This window comes from Mobula birostris, chromosome 12, assembly GCF_030028105.1.
Source record: "Mobula birostris isolate sMobBir1 chromosome 12, sMobBir1.hap1, whole genome shotgun sequence".
Lineage (NCBI taxonomy): Eukaryota > Metazoa > Chordata > Chondrichthyes > Myliobatiformes > Myliobatidae > Mobula > Mobula birostris.
The window spans coordinates 37,222,666-37,243,880 of NC_092381.1; the positions used below are offsets into that span (position 1 = coordinate 37,222,666).

At 39.1% G+C, this 21,215-nt stretch overlaps 1 protein-coding gene across 1 annotated transcript in view; it reads right to left on the reverse strand.

Moving 5' to 3' along the window:
• Positions 1-1,143: 1,143 nt before the first annotated feature.
• Positions 1,144-21,215, reverse strand: part of hectd3 (HECT domain containing 3) — a 45,682-nt gene continuing 25,610 nt past the window's right edge. Inside the window, exons 13-22 of the mRNA XM_072273633.1 lie at positions 20,258-20,322; positions 19,634-19,737; positions 17,521-17,640; positions 16,518-16,607; positions 12,994-13,200; positions 12,474-12,603; positions 7,212-7,286; positions 6,121-6,202; positions 5,149-5,220; positions 1,144-3,306 (exon numbers count right to left, since the gene is read on the reverse strand). Coding sequence (XP_072129734.1) covers positions 3,222-3,306; positions 5,149-5,220; positions 6,121-6,202; positions 7,212-7,286; positions 12,474-12,603; positions 12,994-13,200; positions 16,518-16,607; positions 17,521-17,640; positions 19,634-19,737; positions 20,258-20,322 — 1,030 coding nt within the window. The 3' untranslated portion in view covers positions 1,144-3,221. The remainder of the gene's footprint in view (positions 3,307-5,148; positions 5,221-6,120; positions 6,203-7,211; positions 7,287-12,473; positions 12,604-12,993; positions 13,201-16,517; positions 16,608-17,520; positions 17,641-19,633; positions 19,738-20,257; positions 20,323-21,215) is intronic.

A 21,215-nucleotide genomic window follows, 5' to 3' on the forward strand; every position in this document is an offset into this window, starting at 1 on the left:
ACAACTTTGACTGTGTTCAGACAGTTAAGGCAGTTGAAATTATTTTGTCTAATGGAGGCTAATCTACTGACAGCACCGTCACATGTTTACTCTGCCGTTTTATTGCAACAAGACAAGGAGATTGAGACATTAAAGGTTACAGGGAGAAGACAGGAGAATGGGATTGAGAGAGATAATAAATCAGCCAAGATAGAATGGCAGAGCAGACTCTATGGACTAAATGGCCTGATTCTGTTCCAATGTTTTATGGTCTTATGAAGTTCAGCGTGTTTATTGTCCCAAGCAGTCATTAACCTGCACAACTGTAATTCTGAGGGGTCATTAACCTGAATATTAATGGTCTATTTCTTCAAAGACATTGACTAATCCATGAGTACCCTCAAATCCTGTTTCATTGCAGTTATACAATATCCATTTTTTTCACTACTGAATGAATATAATCATTGCTGTGCAAGTCTGTTAGCTTTCAAACTCCATTTCTTGCATCAATTCACTTTAGTAACCAGCACGATGCAAAGCCTGGGATCTCGCCAAAGGCTATTCACAAAATGTGCCTGACCTATTCTCAATATGCAGTGGTGATCCATGTATGTCTCTCCCTACAGTCAACGGTCTTAGACACTGTAATGCAGCCTCACCCCACCACATCAGCTCTTGACCGGCAGACTTGGTCAAAGAGATAGTTTATGACATTCAAGAAGGGCAATTTCTCCTTTGCCCTGCGTAGAGCTGGTCAGTCAGTCCAACATTCATAATTACATTGTCAAGGCACACAAGTCATGCCTACTCAGTTCCTCAGCACCACAGAAATATCCGTCCTACATCCTTCAATGCTTTTCTGAATGTCAATCCTGTCATCACCATTCACTGAATAAACCGACATCAGACTCAACTATCCATGCTTTTTATCCTCACATCTGTCGTGCACAACCATTGCAACCAATTAAATCAATGATCCATGTCAATGAACATTATCCATAGAAATAGATTGTATTCATTAATAGTTATGATAACAGGAACTGAGATGAGACTGGTTGACTTATTTTATCAAAAACACTTCTCGCTGCTATAGAATTCTGAACTTCTCATGCTATTCAAAATGCAATTCCACTGAGCATGTATGACAAAATATCATTTCACAGCTTTGATTTTAATATTTTAATATAGTATTAAACATCTTAAATTACATATTTCACTGAACAAGTAACTGTGAAGATGAATTGTATAAACTAGAAGATCATACCCAACTAGGTATTAATTAGCTAGGTTGCATGAATTTCACATATAAATAGACCGATTAACTTGTATTTCCTTCTGTTTGGTCTCACAGGCATCATTAATAACAGCAACAATTATTTTAGCAGAAAGGGAGGGCAAGATTATCATTACTTATAGAAATCCAGCCAATTTTTTTTGTCACCATGTAGAGCACATCTGCTGGAAAAGACTCTTAATGCTGTGCTCCCATCTACTGGTCTTTCTGGGAGATAGCAAAGCTCTGAATGAAAAAATTCTGAGATTCAGAGCACCCCGGGTATCAAGGGAGTGCATAAAACAGTGATTATTCTTTAACCCAAGTTCCTTTATACTGTGGGTTGCCACTGCAAGTACAGAAACCACAATCTGGGTAACAATACATAGTTTGAAGTAGTTTTCAAATGGTTTTATCAGAGAAAATAAATGATTACTTAAACTGTACAGAATGTATTTGTATACAATTTCAGACACTGGATACAATGCATTCAAACTTGAATTATTATATTATCTAAAACAAAAAGATGGCAATACATTCTCACACAAGGCCAGAGCCCTGTAGCAAAGTGCATTAAGTTCCATTACCCTACTGAGACAAATACTCAAAATCTAATTGGCTATACAGTAACATCCAGTTATCTGGCACTTCATTAACTGGAGTTTTATTGGGGCTGTACTGAAGGGTCACCATGGTAGACAGTAGAGCAACGTGTGGGGTGACTGATATTTAACGAACCTCTAATGGAGAATTTCCAAGCATTTCTGCTATTTCACTTCATTTACCTGACAGTTTAAGGATAGTCAGATATAAGACGGATGGAAGTTATCTATTCACATAACGAATCAGAAATGACAGAATAATCTTACCAATTCATCTGTTGTAAACTCTGAAGTCAAATTGTCACTTATATCATAGAACATCAGTTTCAGTGTGATCACTTAAAACATGTTTATCAATCCAACTCATAAGATTACAATATTCATTCTCCTCCAAGTAGAGCACTGCATTTGCTGTTGTTTATTTGTTGGAATGCATTGATCTGCAGTAACATATTTTAATCATGCATGCTTCCTGTGTATAATTCAAGCAAATATTCCTTTAGCAATGCCATTCTGGAACAAGTTGCAAATAGAAGCCTATCGCTAATTTAAATGGTTGAGGGTTCAAGATTCATTGATTAGGTATGAGTGAATAAGGGCTTGGTGGGGTAATGTTTACAGTGAATCATGGCAATGACAAAGTCCACAGCACATATTTTCCAGTCACTTATATTAAATTATGGAAAGTCAGGTAACCAGGTGCATAATTTCTTGGCCAATAATTTGCGCAAGATCTAGCATCAGCCGAATAACATGGATTAACAGTAGTTTGCTGCATGGAGGAAGCAAGTCCTTTCTAGTGATTCAACTGAACCTTAAGAGTATCTTGACTAACACCAAAGAATATTGATTTTCTAGTTGTCCATCTCATGTGATGTTGTGGAACTCTGTGATGCTGTATAAACCCTATTTATGCTCAGAATAATGCTCCAACACTTCAAATACAATTCACTGGCTACAAAGCACTTTGGACTTGGAAGTTACTTCTATAGGCTTAGCCAAGAACAAAGTGTTCAATTTTACTTTTTCTCCAAAGAATTACCCTACCCCCAGGCTTAAGAAAATTTTTTTTTTGCATCAGAAGCAGTGACCTCAGGAATACAAGCCATGTAACCACATGGCTCTAAATGACCACCACAGCAGCACTGGAGAGCTTTATTGGTCATTTTTGTGACTCACACATGAAAGCTTCTTTGTTCCAATTGGTTAAAGTGAATCACCAAATCGCCATGGAAACTCAAAAATGGATGTGTGTGGGGGCGGGGGGAGGAGAAGATAAGGACAACAACATTTTAAGGCAACTATGAACCATTAATTCTTTCACCAACGACAATATTCTATTCAAATGCAGCAGATACCATGCGTCATCACTCTTCCCATGGTACCATATCTGCGTCGATAGCTACACAGTTATAGACTGCATATCGCAACTTTTCTTCGCAAAGCTTCGCACTGCAAAAGAAAGTGTGTTTAAAAAATCAATTAGAAGATGCTTATAGACATGTACAACAGTATACATCTGTTTGACCTTACATTATTATTATTGAGGAACCTTAACACAGTGCTTTACAGATTACTCCTACTGACCACACAATGACTGCATTTTCTTTAGAAAGGAAAATAATTATTGGACAATATAGAGCAGGTAAGTTCAAGGTGTTGTAGCAGTTCAAAAGAGAATGTCTCCTTGGATCAATTGTTCAGGACAGATGCACACACTTATGTTAAAATAAAAGAACTATTTAATTGATACACAGGAAAAGCAATTTATTGATAAAAGATACAACTCAAATTACTCAATGCATTGAAATTTCTTATATAGCTTTTTTTAAAAATTAATTTTCTGTTTAACAATCCTTCTCTCCAAATTTATATATAGCAAAGTTGGAGAATAAAGATTTTCATTTTTGGAACATACTGTTAGCATCACAGAGATAAACTACATTTGGTAACATGTCTCAGTGCTAACAATAAGATAGCAGCCTTAAATGGAACAATGCCCCAGTTCTTGCTGGCCTACCATCCGCTGCATTACAGGAAGACTGTAGAGGCTGCGGAAAGGGTGCAGAAGAAGTTAACCAGCATGTTGCCTGGTTTAGTGGGTGTTAACTATAAAGAGAGATTGGACAAACATGGTTGTTTTTTTCCTGGAGCAACAGAAGCCAAGAGCAAATTGACATAAGTATAAAAATATGAGAGAGGGATAGATAATAAGTCTTTTTCTCCCAAGATGGAAATGCCAAACATTAGAGAGCAAGTGAAAAGGGGAAAGTTTAAAGGATTTCTGAGGCGTGTGTTTTTTCTCCCCAAATTGTAGTAGGTGGCTGGATCATGCTGCCAGGGGAAGAGGTGGAAGCAGAAATTATAGCAACATTTAAGAGGTTTTTCAACAGCCAGGGAATGAAGGGATATGGATCATGCAGGTCGTAGGCACTGGTCAAAATTGGCATGGTCGGCACAGATATCATGGGCTGAGGGCCATGTTGTGTACTGCATCATGCTACGTTCTGTGTTCCAAGGCTTAAGGCAGAGGGAACAGGGTTAATAGGACTAGGAAAAGAACCCGAGTAATTTGAAGAAAAACATTCAGGCAATGATTTGGATTTGGAATGAGTAGCTTGACAAAATGGTAAAAATGAACTGGATATGTAAAAGAAGGTGAAAAATATTCAACAATATTTCAAGACAAGTGGCACAGTCTCAATGGGCTAAGTCACACACCTGTATTAAGCCATCCTATAATTTATCATGGACGATCAGATCATTGCAATGATAACCGGCTGAATCAACCCCTTCCCCCTACAATTGTACTCTACAATACACTAATAAAATGCAAATTACTGCAGTTACTGAATTATCTGGCTCTATTCCTACACAAAGTCACCACTTGGGGAAACAGCAGATTGCCCACAGACACAGAATTATATTTTATGCATGGATTATCACACGGGAGAAGAAACTAAAAGATGTCACTCACCACACTACAAGAAGTGCTGACATAACTGAAGTACCACATTTTAATTGCGGCAGCAGATGGGCACTACAATTCCATTAGGAGAACAGATACAGCTCCTGACCACTGTTTTCCCACTCTGGAGAATTCATATACAGATCTCAAGAGAGTAATACTTGGTGTTTGATCGTATTATATCAAATGTTTGTTTCGCTGCAGATTTACTATCAAATTATTACTTAATCAATGGATTGGCAATATGCATTGAAGCAAAAGGGTTAACACCTCCAGAAAACAGAGGGAGAAATGTAATAAAAAGTAATTGAGTAAAAGCAACTGACCTGGAATAGTTTGGTAGAAAAAGTGTGCTGGAACACGTGGAGGATTCTGGGAGTGCATCTGTTTTCTCCGATCTGTTAAAGAAATTAAAAAAAAAAAAGTTTCTGCAGTAAATGTTTTAAATTATAGCATTTTAAAATGGATATTTTTCTATATGAAATAAATGAAACATCTGCAACTTATTTCTCTCTCCTGCGACATCTGGACCATCTAGATAAAATAGTCTGACGTAGAAAATGAAAGAGACAGTTAATATCCTGTCTAGAAACAAAATTAGTCTGGGAATTACTATAGGACGTGTCGTAAGATCATGTGGATTATCAAGATAAGGTACTTCCTCACTACTCCGCCCTTTCCCTACCAATATACATCTCAGGCCTCAGTCTAAAATTGGCTAAAGGGAAGAAGATATGCTTTTTCATTTTCACTGAGCAGTAGCTTCGGTCCTTTTTATAATTGGGTTATTCGAGTTTCTTGCTTTGTGGCTACCTTTAAGCAGACAAATCTCAGGGTGTATAAATTTATACATTCTTTGATAATAAATGTGCGTTAAATCTTGGTGCTTTAGTTGGTACGTTTCTCTCATGAGACTGCATGCTACATATTGATATTAAGCCCATTTTCAATTTTTTTGGATTCTTTTTATGACTTATTACTTCTGGGGACAGATATCCAAGGAAAACTCCTCTGCTCAACAATGAACATAAGCACTTTCCAGAGATTGTTTCTTTCTTATACATCCAACTGTTAATTAACATTCAGTATCAGTTGTCTCTAATCAAGTCGCAATGAGGTGATCAAGAATATCGACAACAGTAAGTAGTTAGTCTAAGTGACTCAGGTATGTTAATCATTTTTCCACCGAAGATTTTTATTTTGTCCCTTATGTGAATGCTGGTGTTGTGGTATTCTACCATCTGAAGTTTAGTTTTCATCTTCCGGGGCAATTACCAATCAATATCCAAACCACTTACCCTGATTTATCTGGGTAGATGAAAATAGGGGCTGGCAGACGACTTCTGCCCGTAACAAACCTTAAGAATCGGCTCCGATCCTCTGAAAAGCAAAGGAGAAATTAAAAAGAAAATACCAATAAGTATTTCTGGTTGTCTTCTCCCACCCAAAAAATTTAGATTCAAACTCTACCTACACCAAGCATGAGCTGTACGTATTGTTTGCTCTAAGACAATGGCTGCTACCATTATAAATTATTACCTCATACTATGCACATGAACAAACATAAAGAATAAACAAGATCATCTGAGGGCTGGCTTAAATGGGTTAAATCAACTGTATTTGCTAGCTGATTCATCAATGCTTTAAGGGAGGAAAACATTTTATATCCTTGCATGCAAACCTTCCTCTATATTAATCTAATTGGAATAACCATTTAATTAGAGCGACTAAGAATCTCGCTGTACAAGTAACACACTTCATGTGTATCAAACAGCCAAATGCATTGGCGTAAAAGCAAAGAACATCTTATTGATGGCAGTTTACTGTCAAGATCTCACACAAAGAACCAACTGAAATTGTCTCAACAGTCCTTCACTTCAGATTCAGGCCAGCAGAAGGAATTCATCTGTATAATTGAATTCATCTGTGTTGGCCATAGTTAAAAACGATCTTTAGAACATCTTTCACACGCTTAGGATTCCCAAACTTGATTTCCAGCTAATCTTGAATTGTAGGATCTTACCACAAACAATAAACTAATATGTTAATAATTTATTTTGGAGTGGTGATGACTGCAGGACACTCTGGCAGCCCCATGATTTTCACTGACTATATAATATTATACTTTTAGACAAGGCAAATATCAAACTAACATTATCATATTTTGTGGATTTAGAGAAGTTTCAATCATTTAGAAATGGCAGAAGCACTTCAATGCCCTATGGCGAGCAGATGATCATTGTTAACATTATCCAGGAACGGAATTATGTGCTTTAAATAGAACATAAGAAACCATCATAAAATAAACCCCAATTTAGAATTATGCAGAAATTACTCATGTGAACTCACGTACACAAGTCTTCTGATGGTAGCCACTAAAACCACTTACCATTGGTGAAATTTGTGAGTGCTTCCCAAAGATACTTGACTCTAGTATCAGACTGCTCCAAATCTTCAAAGCGAGCTTCAAAAGCAAAATACCACCAAATGAATGTACTGAAGAAGTCATTTTGTTGACAATTGATTAAAAAAAATGGTTTGTGCTTTTAACTTGCACATGAAATGTAGGTTTTGTTGGCAAACGAGAAATGATTTATGCATCCAAAAAAAAAAAAGCCCTGGTGAGGTAGCAGTTTGCTGCTTTCTCGAACCACTATTATTCATGTACCAGAGCTTCAACTGTAAATTTATGCTATGCTAAATTAATGCGCAGTCCTGAAGTGAAAGGAAACTGAAGAACATTAGACTATGATGTGTACTTTTTTTTTTCAGTCTTGTGTTTTGTGATATCACATCGGAGAAAATATTGTATTATTTCTTAATGCATGCATTACTAAATGACAGCAAAAGAGGACTGCGTGTCTTCATAAACTAAATCTATAGGGAGAAGATGCAGGTTTACATATACGACTTCTCCACAACAGGCAGCTCTATCCTCACCTACACCAGAGGAAGTCTCGAGTGTGTAGACTCGAATGCTCAAAACTGGGATGGTGGGACTCTGCATCACTTTTGCACATAACCTCATACAATGTCCGATCACTAAGGGCAGGTCACTCACACAGTCTTACTTATACTAAGTTGCTTTGTTTAAGGATACCTAAAATGGTATCATTGGTTGTAGATTTCATGTTTCACTACCAATGCTGGAGAATATTCAGCCAGGAAAGATCTATACACCAATTTGAATGACTTCAGAACTCTTTAAAACAAATACTATATGCAACTATAATAAGAACTTAGCAGAGTAACTAACTCATTTACATTTGTTAACATTCAACATTCGTTACTTGTTTTCATTGATAGAAGTATATAAAATCGTGAGGGTCATAGATAAGGTGAATGAATACACTTCCCTGGGTAAGGGAGTCTAAGACTTGAGGGCAAAGTTTTAGGGTGAGAGGGGAAACATTTAAGGGGGACCTGACAAACAACTATTTCACACTGAGGATGATGTATATATTGAATGAGTTACAAGAGGAATTGGTAGAGATGTACTGTACAATGTTTAAAAGACACTTAGATATGAATGTTTTTGAGATATGGGCCAAATGCAGGCAAATAGGACTAGCTCAGGTGGACAAAACCCTAAGACATAAGAGCAAGATTAGGCCATTTGGCCCATCGAGTCTACTCTGCCATTCAATCATGACTGATCCCTTTCCCCCCTCCTCAGCCCCACCCAGAAACTTTGATGCTATGTCCAATCAAGAACCAATCAAATTCTGCCTTAAATACACAGCTGCCTATGGCAATAAATTCCACAAATTAAACACCCTCTGGTTAAAGAAATTTCTCTGCATCTCGTTTTAAATGGATGCCCCTCTATCCTGAGGCTTACCCCTCTTGTCCTAGACACCCTCACGATGGGAAACATCCTTTTCACATCTACTCTGTCTAGACCTTTCAACATACAAAAGGACTCAATGAGATCCAACCCCCCCCCCCCCCCAAATCTTATAAATTCCAGTGAGTATAGACCCAGTGCTATCAAACATTCCTTCTATGATAACCCTTTCATTCCTGGAATCATCCTTATGAACCTCATTATCATCCTTGTGAGCCTTCTTGTGAACATACTTGTGACAAATAAGTTAATAAGTTCAGTCTCAGGGCCTGTATCCAGGCTCTAAAACTCTTTACTACCCTATAAATCCCCTGTTTTGCTATCAAATACAGTACTACTTATTGCCAATAGATGTCATCGCCATACTGCTTAACTGATGCACAAAAGCATATGATTAGTAATTTAATAATTTTGCAAAGTAAATTTATTATCAAAGTACATACTGTATACATCACCCTATACAGTACAGTACCTTGAGGTTCATTTTCATGCAGGTATTCAGGGTGGAACAAAGAAATACAATGGAATCAATGAAACACTATATTAATGATGATGCTGGTGCTATCTTGAATAGGTCTTATGCTGTAAACATCTAGAACTAATTCGTCTTTGTGATTATATGCCAGATTTTAGCAGACCAGTTCATTCCCACAAAAACTACCTGGGCAGCTAAAAACTAATATAATATTAAGTGAAAACTGCTGTGTACTGACAGCTAAAAGCTTGGATTCATGGGCTAATGCTTGATGAACCATCATTGGAATGTAATAGACATTGATGTTCACACGAAGGAAACAGACAACTCACCTGGTCTGAAAACTAAAACAGGTTTAGAGGAGGAAATAGATAGCCAGAGTTTTCACACAAATTTGAAGTTTTAAGAGCTTGTCCATAAACCTGAGTTGATCCTAGTGTAATAACATACAGGATGGCAACTCACCAACTCTGTTCTGGTAGGAAAAAAAAAGTTACACTTCCTGTGGATGTTCTCTGACCATTCTTCATTTATGTTTCATATTTCCAAAATGATAATCAAGGGATCAGGATATCTTCCCTAGTCTTCTTCAAAACACTCCCAAGGAACCTTTGAGGGCAGCATGGTAGCATAGTGGTTAGTGTAATATTATAACTGTGCCAGTGATCTGGGTTGAATTCCACTGCTCTCTGTAAGGTGTTTGTACCCTCTCTCTGTGACCATGTAGGCTTCCTTCACCTACTTCAGTTTCCTCCCACATATGGGTTATTTGGTTAATTGGTCACGTGTGTCACTGGGCAGCATGGGGTCATTGGGCTCGAAGGGTCTGTAACTGTGCTGCATCTCTACACAAGTACACCTGAATGCATTGGGCAATAATCTGCTGGAAGAACTCAGGTGAGTTATTCAGCATCTGTGGGAGGAGAAAAACACCAACAATTCCTTTCCTTCCTGCTGCAGGACCCACTGAATTCCTCATGCAGACTTTTTGTTGTTACAGATCTAAGTATCTGCAGTCACTTGTGCTTCCAATACAGCAAGTCCTTGCTTAACATCTCACTAACAGACAATAGCACAGTTCATTAAGTAACATCTTGCTTTGTTGGAGACTTAAGCACATTCCCTAATGGGCCACAGCTAATTCCACTTAGTAAAAGGACAAACACTTTGAACATCACAACTGCCCGAAACATCCAGCTCATTGATTTTATAATAGTCCAGGGAAGAACTCTGGCTAGCAAAGCTGTAAAAGTTCTTCACTTAGTTTTGCTTTTGGGGTGGAAAGGGATGGGGGGGCGGGGGGGATTGGGGAATGTGTTAAATAAAATGGACTAGATAATGTACTTCTAGAAAATGGCCGCAGGTTTTAGATGAACTCAGGCTTGTGCAGGAGTTTGAGATGGAATGGGCAGGAAAACACTGGAATAACGAAAGTGGACAAAAGTTGGCTATTAAAACCTCATCCAGTGATACAAGATCAAATGAAATACTGCACCAAAACTCCAGTTCTGAACTCCAGATGACAGACTGGAAGGTGATTGGTGAAGCCAGGTAGGTGGGGAAGGGGTGTGAAGTAAGAATCTGAGAGGTGATAGATGGAAAAGGTAAAGGTCTGGAGAAGAAGGAATCTGACAGGAGAAGACAGTGGTCCCTGGGAAAAAGGGAAGGAGGAGGGGCACCAGGGGAAGGTGATAGGCAGGTAAGAAGAGGGGTCTGGGGGGGGGGGAGTAGAGGGGTCCGGTGGGGTAGAGGGGTCTAGGGGGGGGAGGGGGGTAGAGGGGTCCAGAGTGAGGGAGGAAGGGAGGGAGGGAGGGAAGAACTACAGGAAGTTGGAGAAATCAATGTTCATGCTATCAGGTTGAAAGCTACCTAGATAGAATATAAGGTGTTGCTCCTCCACACTGACAGCGGCCTCTCCATAGCAGCACTGGACACAACAGACGACCCCAACTGAGGTGAAGTGTTGCCTCACCTGGAAGGACTGTTTGGGGCCCTGAATGGAGTTGAGGAAGGAGGTGAATGGGCAGGTGCAGCACTTCTACTCACAGGGATAAGTGCCAGGAGGGAGATTAGTGGGGTGGGATGAATGGACAAGGGGATCGTGGAGGGAGTGATCACTGTGAAAAGTGGAGGGTGGGGGGTAGGTAAAGATGAGTCTGGTAGTAGGATCCCATTGAAGACGACGGAAATTGTGCAGAATGAGATGTTAGTTGTGCAGGCTCATCGTGTGGTAGGCGAGGACAAGAGCAACTCTATCCTTATTAATGTGGCAGGAAGATGGGGTGAGTGCAGCATCTGTGAAATGGAGAAGACACAGATGAGGGCAGCATCAATGGTGGAGGAAGGGAAACCCTATTTTTTTGAAGAAGGGGGACATCTCTGACATCCTGGAAAGGAAAGCCACATCCTGGGAACAGATGCAACAGAGATGAAGGAATGGAGAAAGGGAATGGCATTTTTACAGAAGACAGGATAGGAAGAGGTATGGTCAAGATAGCCATGGAAATCAGTAGGCTTACAGAAGATATTGGTAGACAGTTTGTCTCCAGAGATGGAGACAGAGAGGTTGAGAAAAAAGAGAGAGGTGTCAGATATGGACCAAGTGAACTTAAGGGCAGGGTGGAAGCTAGAGGCAAAGTTGATAAAATTGATGAGCAACACACACAAAATGCTGGAGGAACTCAGCAGGCAGCATCTAGGAACAGTTGACGTGCTCAGCATGGGTGCATGAAGTAAACCAACGCAGCCATCAATGTAGCACAAAAAGAGCTGGCAAGCATTATCAGGGAAGGCATTGAAATGGACTGTTCCTTGTAGCCAACAAAAAGGTAGGCATGGGTTAGGCACGCGGGTGTCCTTGGGTACATCTTGAGTTTTGAGAAAGTGGGAGGAGCTGAAAGAGAAATTGTTAAGGTTTGTAGGAAGCTGATGTCAGCTGGAAGTAATTTCTCTGCTTCCAGCTGACATCAGGGTCACAACTGAAAGGCATTGTCCTCACTTGTTACATCATGTACCGTACAAAAAAAAATGGTATAACTCCAAAATGCAACTTCTCTTGAAACTGCAATAATGAATCACCAAATGTACAGCCATAATTGTGCTCCCAAGCAATGCTCTATTTGAGATGGCATCCATTTGAAGCTTCCCAGAAACCCATATTTTGCTATCACGTGGTGTCAAAAAGAAATCTTGTACTTGCAAAGTAGAAATGGAGGTTTCTCTATCATCTTTTTCCAGAACCTAGGCTATTATTTGTTCATCATATTTGGATGTAAAGCAAAAATGAAAAATTAACTATAGTCTGGAAGACAGGCATTTTTACTACTCACTCAAGCGTTTCAGAGCTTCCACTGTAATTTCAGGGTCACCACAGACTTTCTTCTCCAGTTCCTGCCAGGTCAGCAGATCAAGAACAGCTTGAGGAACCACCTTCAGTAAGCCAACCCTCATTGACTGAACCTGAGACAGACATGCAAGCACAGGCATCAGTCATCAGAGATTTTATAAGCTATGCCTATTAGTATGCTGATAAAGAAGCCTAATATTTTTAAAGTTAAAATTAATTTAATTATATCTGCCATGTGCTTGCCATCCAAGGGAAGGGGCAACAGATCACCATGCCTTCTTCCACAGATCAAGCCAGAGCATATTTTGAATATCCTTCAATAAAATTTCCCTCTATCATTTGCATTTCTCAATGGGATGAAACTAGGTTACCTGCATGCATGGAATATGGTCCGTGAGTTAATAAAATACAGGTAAATTATGTGAAATTTTTTCCAGCATCTCTACATCTTGTCCCCCTCTCTTCCAGTTCGTTCCTTTCCTCTGCTATTGTAGTCGATTTACCTGATCCTTGTTCTCTTCCAGTTTTGCTTTCCGTACCAGCTGAATGAACTCCATCCGATTCTCATATTGAACAATAGTGTTACTGCCGTCAGGCTTCAGATCCACAACCGAGTGATCACTCAGTACTGTGGTGTAAGTTAGCTCATTCCCAAATTTAAATTCGAATGTCTCCTTGTCCATCGTTTCCATGGCTTCCAAAAGTTTCACCTGCACAGAAGAAATGAGACAGGCTAGTTTCCAAACTATACAAATAATTTACGCAGCCTTGCTCTAGGTAAAATACAAATATTTTAAGGAGGAATGGCACTTAAAAATTGGCAGTAATACAGTGCTATCATTAATTTGCAGCCACATTATTGCCCTTTAAAAATTCTGAGTAGTCTGTATATCCATACGTCCATCAGATGGCAATGCCCCTTCCCTCCCTCTCTGGATTGTGTATACTGATGAGCATCCAGTTGAAGCTTCCCTGACGGCCATATTTTGCTGCTATGTAAGGTCAAAACAAACCTTGTACTTGGGAAGTAAGAGAGGAAGGTTTCTCATTTTCTTCCAGAACCTAGTATATTACTTGTTATTCAGAGATGACCGAGTAAGTAGCACTCATTATCCTTGCTGCCTTCTCTTTCACCTTTCATTTCCCACATTCTCAGTACAGCTTTTACCTTCCTTTGATCTTCATCTTTTTTTTCTTATTCCTCTGCTTCTCACACTTCCATCACCTTTCCCTTCCTTTTAGGAGCAGTGCAAGGAGCAAAATAATATAAAACTATCAAAATATTTAATAAGTTTGAAGAGGCTACAGAAAGACAGCATCTAAATAGATACACAGCTTTTAAGAAACTGTTAGCTGAACAAAAATAACTACTGCCTTTACTTGGGGTATAGTGCACATTATCTAGATGATACTGATCTCTTCCTCTCTCCTCCTTTAAGATTCTAATTAGAACCTCCCACTTTGATCAAAATTTTGTGTTGTAACAGTCAGTAAATCCTCCTGAATGATTGTATTTTACAGGTACTAAACAAGTGTAAATTATTGTTGAAACTGTCACAACTCTATTCACATTGATCATCACAGCCAGAGGAAAAAAATAAGATCATTTATAGCAATGTGAAAATTCAAAGCAAAGATTTACAGATAAAATCAGTAGCATAGCCGTGGACAAGGATGAGAGCAGACAATATGGTAAAGTATTTAATGGGGAAAGGGCTAATGACAGTGTATTAAGCAGGAACTTGGGACCAATAATTGAGAACTGATATCTTCAGGGAAATACACAGGTTGTAGGGATTACTTGCATGGGGTCCTGGATAAGTTTGTCCCACTGAGACCAGAAAAGAACAAGATAAGAGAAATGGAATATTTAGTCAAGAGGAAGAAAGAAGCATACTTAAGGTTTTGGAAATAAAAACCTGGGGTCTTGAGAATTATTAGGTCACCCAGAATGAACTTAAAGAAGGGCCCAGTGAAATTAAAGAAAACCCCAAGGTGTTCTATGCATGCATGAATAACAGGAGGATGACTAAAGTGGACTGCTCAGGGATTGGGGGGGGGGGGTGGAGAAAGAGGGGCAAATGTGCCTGGAAGCAGAGGTTATCCATAATGAATAATCTGCTTCAGTGTTCACTAGGGAGAGGGTCTTGGATGAATACAAGGCCAGTGTAGAACAGGCTAATATGTTGGAGCATGTTGAGGTCAAGAAAGAGGTAATGCTGAGTTTCTGAAAAACACTAGAACAGATAAGAAACCCAAGGGCTGGATGCAAGGGAAGTAAAGGAAGAGACCACTCAGAATCAGGTTTATTATTACTGGCATGGGTCGTGAAATTTGTTAACTTAGCAGCAGCAGTTCAATATTATACATAATATAGAAGGAAAAAAAAGTAAATCAATTACAGCATATGTATATTGAATAGATTAAAGATCGTGCAAAAACAGAAATAATATTTATAAAGAAGTGAGGTAGTGTTCAAGGGTTCAATGGGGCATTGACAATAATATTTTAATTGTCCCTGGCCAGAGGATTGGAGGACGTTTAGTATGTTTCATTGTTCAAGAAAGGTAATAGGGATAACCCTGTAAATTATAAACTAATGAGCCTTACATCAGTAATGGACAAACTACTGGAGAGAACTCTTGATGACAGGATTTACAAGCATTTGGTGAAGCATGGTCTTGTTAGTCAGTCACTTTGACTTTGAGTGGCAGGCCATGCCTCACCAGCCTCACTGAGTTTTTTGAATGCATCACAAAATAAATCGATGAAGGTAGAGTGGTGGATGTGATTATGGATTTTTAATCGTAAACTGGTTGACAAGGTTCTCCAGAAAATCACGAGTCATAGAAACTTAGCTGGGTGAATTCAAAATTGGTTTGCTCACAGAAGGCAGTGTGCTTGGTTGTAGATGGAGCATATTCTGCCTGGAGGTTGGTGATCTGTGGTGTTCCTCAGGGATCAGTTCTAGGAGCCCTGTTCTTTATAATTTGTATAAATGACTTGGATGAGGAAGTGGAGGGGTGGGTTAGTAAGTTTGCAGATGACACTAAGGTTGGAGGTGTTGTGGATAGTGTAAGAGGCTATTGTAGGTTACAACAGGATACAGAGTTGGGTGAAATCTGTAAAAGTGTGAAGTGAAACACTTTGAAAAATAGAACTTGAAGGCGGAGTACAAGGGTTATGGCAGAATTCTTAACAGCATAGATGAACAGAGGAATTTTGCAGCCCCAAGTCCACTGAACCCTGAAAATTGCTGTACATGTTAATAGTGGTTAAGGCAGCATTATGATACGCTGCTCTTCCTTGAGTTCAAAAGCCACGTCATATCACAGCTTTATAAAACACTGGTTAGACCGTACTTAAGAGTGTCATCTTCATTCCTGGTTGACTCATTAGAGGAAGGTTCTAGAAACTTTAGAGAGGGGAGAGACAAGATTTACCAGGATGTTGTCTGGGTTAAATAACATGCCTTATGTGGATTGAGTTCGGAGTTTTCTCTGTGGGGTGAAAGGAGGATGGGAGGGAACTTGATAGAGGTGTACAAGATTATAAAAAGGCATAGAAAGGGTAAACAGCTAGAATGGCAATGACCAATACGAGAGGGCACCCATTTAAGGTGAGTGGAGAAAAGTTGGGGGAGATGTCAAAGGTAGGTTGGGTTATTGGTGCCTGGAATGCACTGCAGGAGATGGAGGTAGAAGCCGATACCATATGGACATTTAAGAGACTCCTAGATAGCTATATAGATGCGAGATAAATGGAGGGTTATGGGCCGTGTTAGAAGAAAAGGGTTAGACTGATCACAGAGTAGGTTTATAGTAGTTGGCCAAAGTGCCTGTACCGTTCAATGTTCTAGATTTTGAAATGGACAATGTACACATATTTGGCACTAGAGTTGCAGTGCATGTTGTGGACTTAAATAGGAGATTGAAACAGTACCAAGTATTTTCATAAAAGCAAGCTTTCAACATCTGCCCCTCAGTATTTTGTCTGCACACCAAATTTCAAAATATCAGCAACTTACCAAGACAGAGTCCACTTCAGGAAAGTCCTTGGACCACGTCACCTCCTCACCTGCTAGTTGTTTCCATACAATTCCAGGAAGAGCCAGCACCTGACAAACACACATTATTTGCATTAACCTCGATTAGAAGTGCATTGTCAGGTTTGTTGAAGCTGAACTACAGGCCAAATTCACTCCTGGCAATCCAGGAACACTGTGTTCAGAGTACACTGGGTACATTGTTGGACACCACTTGTAAATAATTATGTCATGAATACCCTTGGCCTGTGAAGCAAATTTGAGTTAGCATCAGATAAAGGATTCAAATCTACATCCTTCTATTTAAGACAGTCCAACATGTCCATCTATCTAATCCAGGTTGGTGCCTTCATTCCATTGTTAACGATTGTTTCACCTAACAATTTAGCTAACTCTCTAGCTGGTAATTATCTTCCCATTAACCTATCCTAATCATCTTCTTGATCACTTTCTTCATCTGTCCAACTCAGCGCCAGCAACCCCTAGAATTGACCCGAACCAGTCTCAATGAACCGTGAAGCTCTCTTTTCATTTCATGACCCATTCCAGACACTCTGAAAGGGTGGGGAAATGTGGAAGAAAGGCCCATCAAAATAATTGGCAAATGACTTCATAGTATTCCAGAAAATGTATTTTCCTGTTTCTTCATCCTTGCCCAGAAATGAAAATCAAAGAACTACAGATGTTTGAAATCTAAAAATGCAAACAAGAAATACCACAGGACAGACAGCATCTACTGAAAAAACAATCAGTTTAACATTTCAGGTTAAAGTCTTCAACTGAAGTATTAACTCTGTTTTCCACAAATGCTGCAGAGCTATTGAATGTTTCCAGCATCTTCTAGTATTTATGCAATGTGGGAAATGGTATACTTAAGTCACATTTTAATTCTCCAAAGCTTGCCTTATAATAACAGCACATGTCAAAAATCCTTTGATAAAATGCTAAGACTTTACATAGGGGGAAAAACAAAAAAAATGATTACCAGAAGTTCTCGCCCTCGTAATGCTGCTCCCATCAGCTGGCCTATCCATTCATACTTTCCAAATTCTTTGCAGGATGGGTTAGGAACATACACATCTCTTGCTTCTCCAGTTCTGTTGCCCTAGTGCAAGAATAATAAACAACAAATGAAACATGTTTCTTTTACCTCCATATTGAACTATCCCAGTTATACAATTGTATGGGTGATCACCAATCGTTACTCTCCCAGCTGCCTTTATTTTATGCAACCAAGTCCATATAACAGCACACAGGTGTAATTGGCTTGTTGGACACCAAAGAATTCAAGTTACCATCACTGCAACTGTCCATATTATTTCATAAAGTGGTACTTTTGTTGCAAATTTTAACCTACTTAAAACAGTCTTAGCAGAGATGAATATTGGTGCCAATTTCTTACTGTTCTTTGAAAGAAAAAATGCTTTGGAGAGCTCTCACAACCACCTGAGATGCCATTCTCACGCACTAGTACCTTTGCACATCAAGATTTTCGAGATCATAGGTTTGACAAGTGCTGCTGAAGAAGCATTACTGAGTATTTGCAGTACACTTTGGGAAATAGCATACATTTGAAGACTTTATTTACTGGAGGTGAAGAGAAGGTGCATGGTATGGGAAATGTACTTCCCTCAATTGCAGGACTCTGCAAAGAGTGGTGTGGACAGCCCAGTGCATCTGTAGATGTGAACTTCCCACCATTCAGGACGTTTACAAGGACAGGTGTGTAAAAAGGGCCTGAAGGATCATTGGGTACCCGAGTCACCCCAACCACAAACTGTTGCTGGTGTGACCATCCAGGAAACGGTACCGCAGCATAAAAGCCAGGACCAACAGGCTCCAGGACAGTTTCTTCCACTGGGCCATCAGACTGATTAATTCACACTGATACAATCGTATTTCTGTTATATTGACTGTCCTGTTGTACATAATATTTACTATAAATTACTATATTTGCACATTGCACATTTAGATGGAGACGTAAAGATTTTTTCTCCTCATGTATATAAAGGATGTTGTAATAAAGTCAATTCAATTCAAATCAGGCATTGGATAAATAAAGCACATTTCCCTATTTCCACTTTTGGGCTGGCAGTCGCTCTTTACGAAAGGACTGAGCTCATGCAGCCTCTCTCTTCATATGCAGACTAAAACACATTTTCAATATTGGACTGTACTTTATATTGGTTTTCTTCAATTTTTCTGTGTTTTCTTTCTTGTGGCTGATTGGCGGGTAGGTGATCTGTTAACTTTGTGTGTTTAAGAGGGGGACTGGGGGTTTTAATGCTACTGTTGCTGTTCCTTTCTGCGAGTGAAGGGGTCAGGGATTGTTATTGTCTCTGGCTTTTTTCCCCCCTCTGTGGGGGAGGGGATGGGGGATTTTGGGGTCTGCGATTCATGGCTATCTGAAGAAGACGAATACTAGAGTTATAATGTACAAGCATGCTGACAATAAAATGAACCTTTGAACCTCTAGGTGCCTTGTAAGTACCGGGAAGGCTTGAAGGAAATCGGGAGGTGGGTTCATCACAGCGCACTCATCCTGTCCTTGAGGCAGGTCCAGTTACGTTTGTGGTCTGGTATTATGATGGTTGACCAAACATGATGCATTATAAAGCAACAGTCATAGCACAGAAATGGCTCTCTGGCCACCAATTCCACACTGACCATCCAGCACCTATATACTGCAATCTCAATTTATTCTCATCAATTCCCTCCAGATTCAACCACTTACCTATATACAAAGAATAATTTCGGTTGTGAGCAGAAAACAGGGTATCCGGAGGAAATCCACATACTAACAAGCTGTTGTAAATGCTACATAGTCAGCACCTAACTGCAACACCATGCAGGGTATGACTCTATGCTGAGGACTCTAGAGCACACTATAAAATATTCCATCATTCCTCCTACTCCATATTGCTCTTGTGTATTCTGCAGTCCCTCAAGTTGATTTGTTAGTTTGCTGTCATGTGTTAAAAATCTTAGTTAAAGGATCTGAGTACTAAAGAAACCTGCTCCCATACGAGCCCATTCCTTTCAATTGCAAAAAACTGAAAATCAGAAGAACTCCAGAAAATTATCTTCTCCAAACAAACCTGATTGGATGTTCTTACAAAAAACGGTAAAGGTACAGGACTGTCTCCAGAACTTGGGCAAAGTTCTTCAGAGATATCAGAGAGACTGTCTCGGAATCCACCACCTGTTGGTTTAAAAAGATGGTTTATTTAAAGTCTTGTCTAATCCTTAAATAATTACCAATGTTGAAATGTAACATTTGTCATAATTAGTTACGATACAGTTTCTGCAATGATTCACTATTTTCTAATATCAACTGGAGATTATTACTTTGCAATTGGATCACAATTACTCAATTATGAGTTACAAGGTAGCAAAAAAATGAAATAAAGTTGTACTTAAGACAGCATATCAATAATCAGGGAAAATGTTTCACAGGTATATCCATGATGGATCACGTGTTTCCTTCGTGACTGTTTAATAAGATTGCTTCTAAATATTATTGTGCATTCTTCATTTTATACATAACTCACTGGTTTATCTTTTCATATCATGTGTTGTAAGTACAACTGATGTACAATAACTTTCAAAAAGCATTTAGAAAGCTGATTGATTCAGCAGGTGCTCTGAATCTGAAATATAAATAAACTAATGGAAATATTCAACCCTAATCTGTGGGGAAAACATGATTGTGTAAAGCTTACCTTGATCAATGATTCCTTCAGAGATAAATTTACATTCCCACCACTGGTCATAGCGTGCTGGCCACCTTTAGATATATAAATGTTAAAACTGTTTATTTTTGAACACGAGTTTGATTTTAAAATTCTTCTTCATCTTTATCTTTAATAGGAGCTCACACACTGAGAACATGTCTCCTGGTTCTGAACTCTCCCATGATGGGGAACATCTCTGCATCCAGGATCAAACTAGTCTACCTCATCTGAACTGCCTCCAATGAAATAATATCTTTCCCTAAATGGGAGGGGAAGGCAAAATTGTTCTTGGTGTGGTATCATTGCAACTATACCAAGTGCTGGCAAGACTTTGCTACTTTTATACCAAATATCCCTTGAAATACAAGCTAATATTCTATTAGTCCTCCCATTACCCATCACACGTGTGTTTACATTGCTTTGTTCACAAGGACCCTTCAAATCTCCTTTCATGCAACTTTCTGTATCTTTTCACAACTGGAATAATAATGTTCTTCTGTTCTTTCTTCTAAAATGAAAAACTTTACATTTTCTCATTTTATACTCAATTAACATTTTGCCCACTCACTTAACCTATCAATATTCATGTGTAAACTTTTTGTAACCACAAAAACTTGCCTTTTCTCCTATTTTTGTGTGGTATGCAACTCTCACAGCTCATTCGCTTCCTTTCATGATTTATTAACATATATTGTAAACAGATGTAGTCCTAGCGGTACTCCACATGTCAAAGGTTGCCAATCTACAATCTACTCGAGTGAAGCTGAGTGATGTTTCCCCTTTGGTTCAACAGCCTGATGGTTGGTTTAAGGGCATTGGTGTTTCCATACCATGCTATGATGCAACCATACAATATACTCTCCACCACACTTCTATAAAAGTTTGTCAAAGTTCTAGATGTCATGCTGAATCTTTGCAAACTTCTAAGGAAGCAGAGGCACTAGCG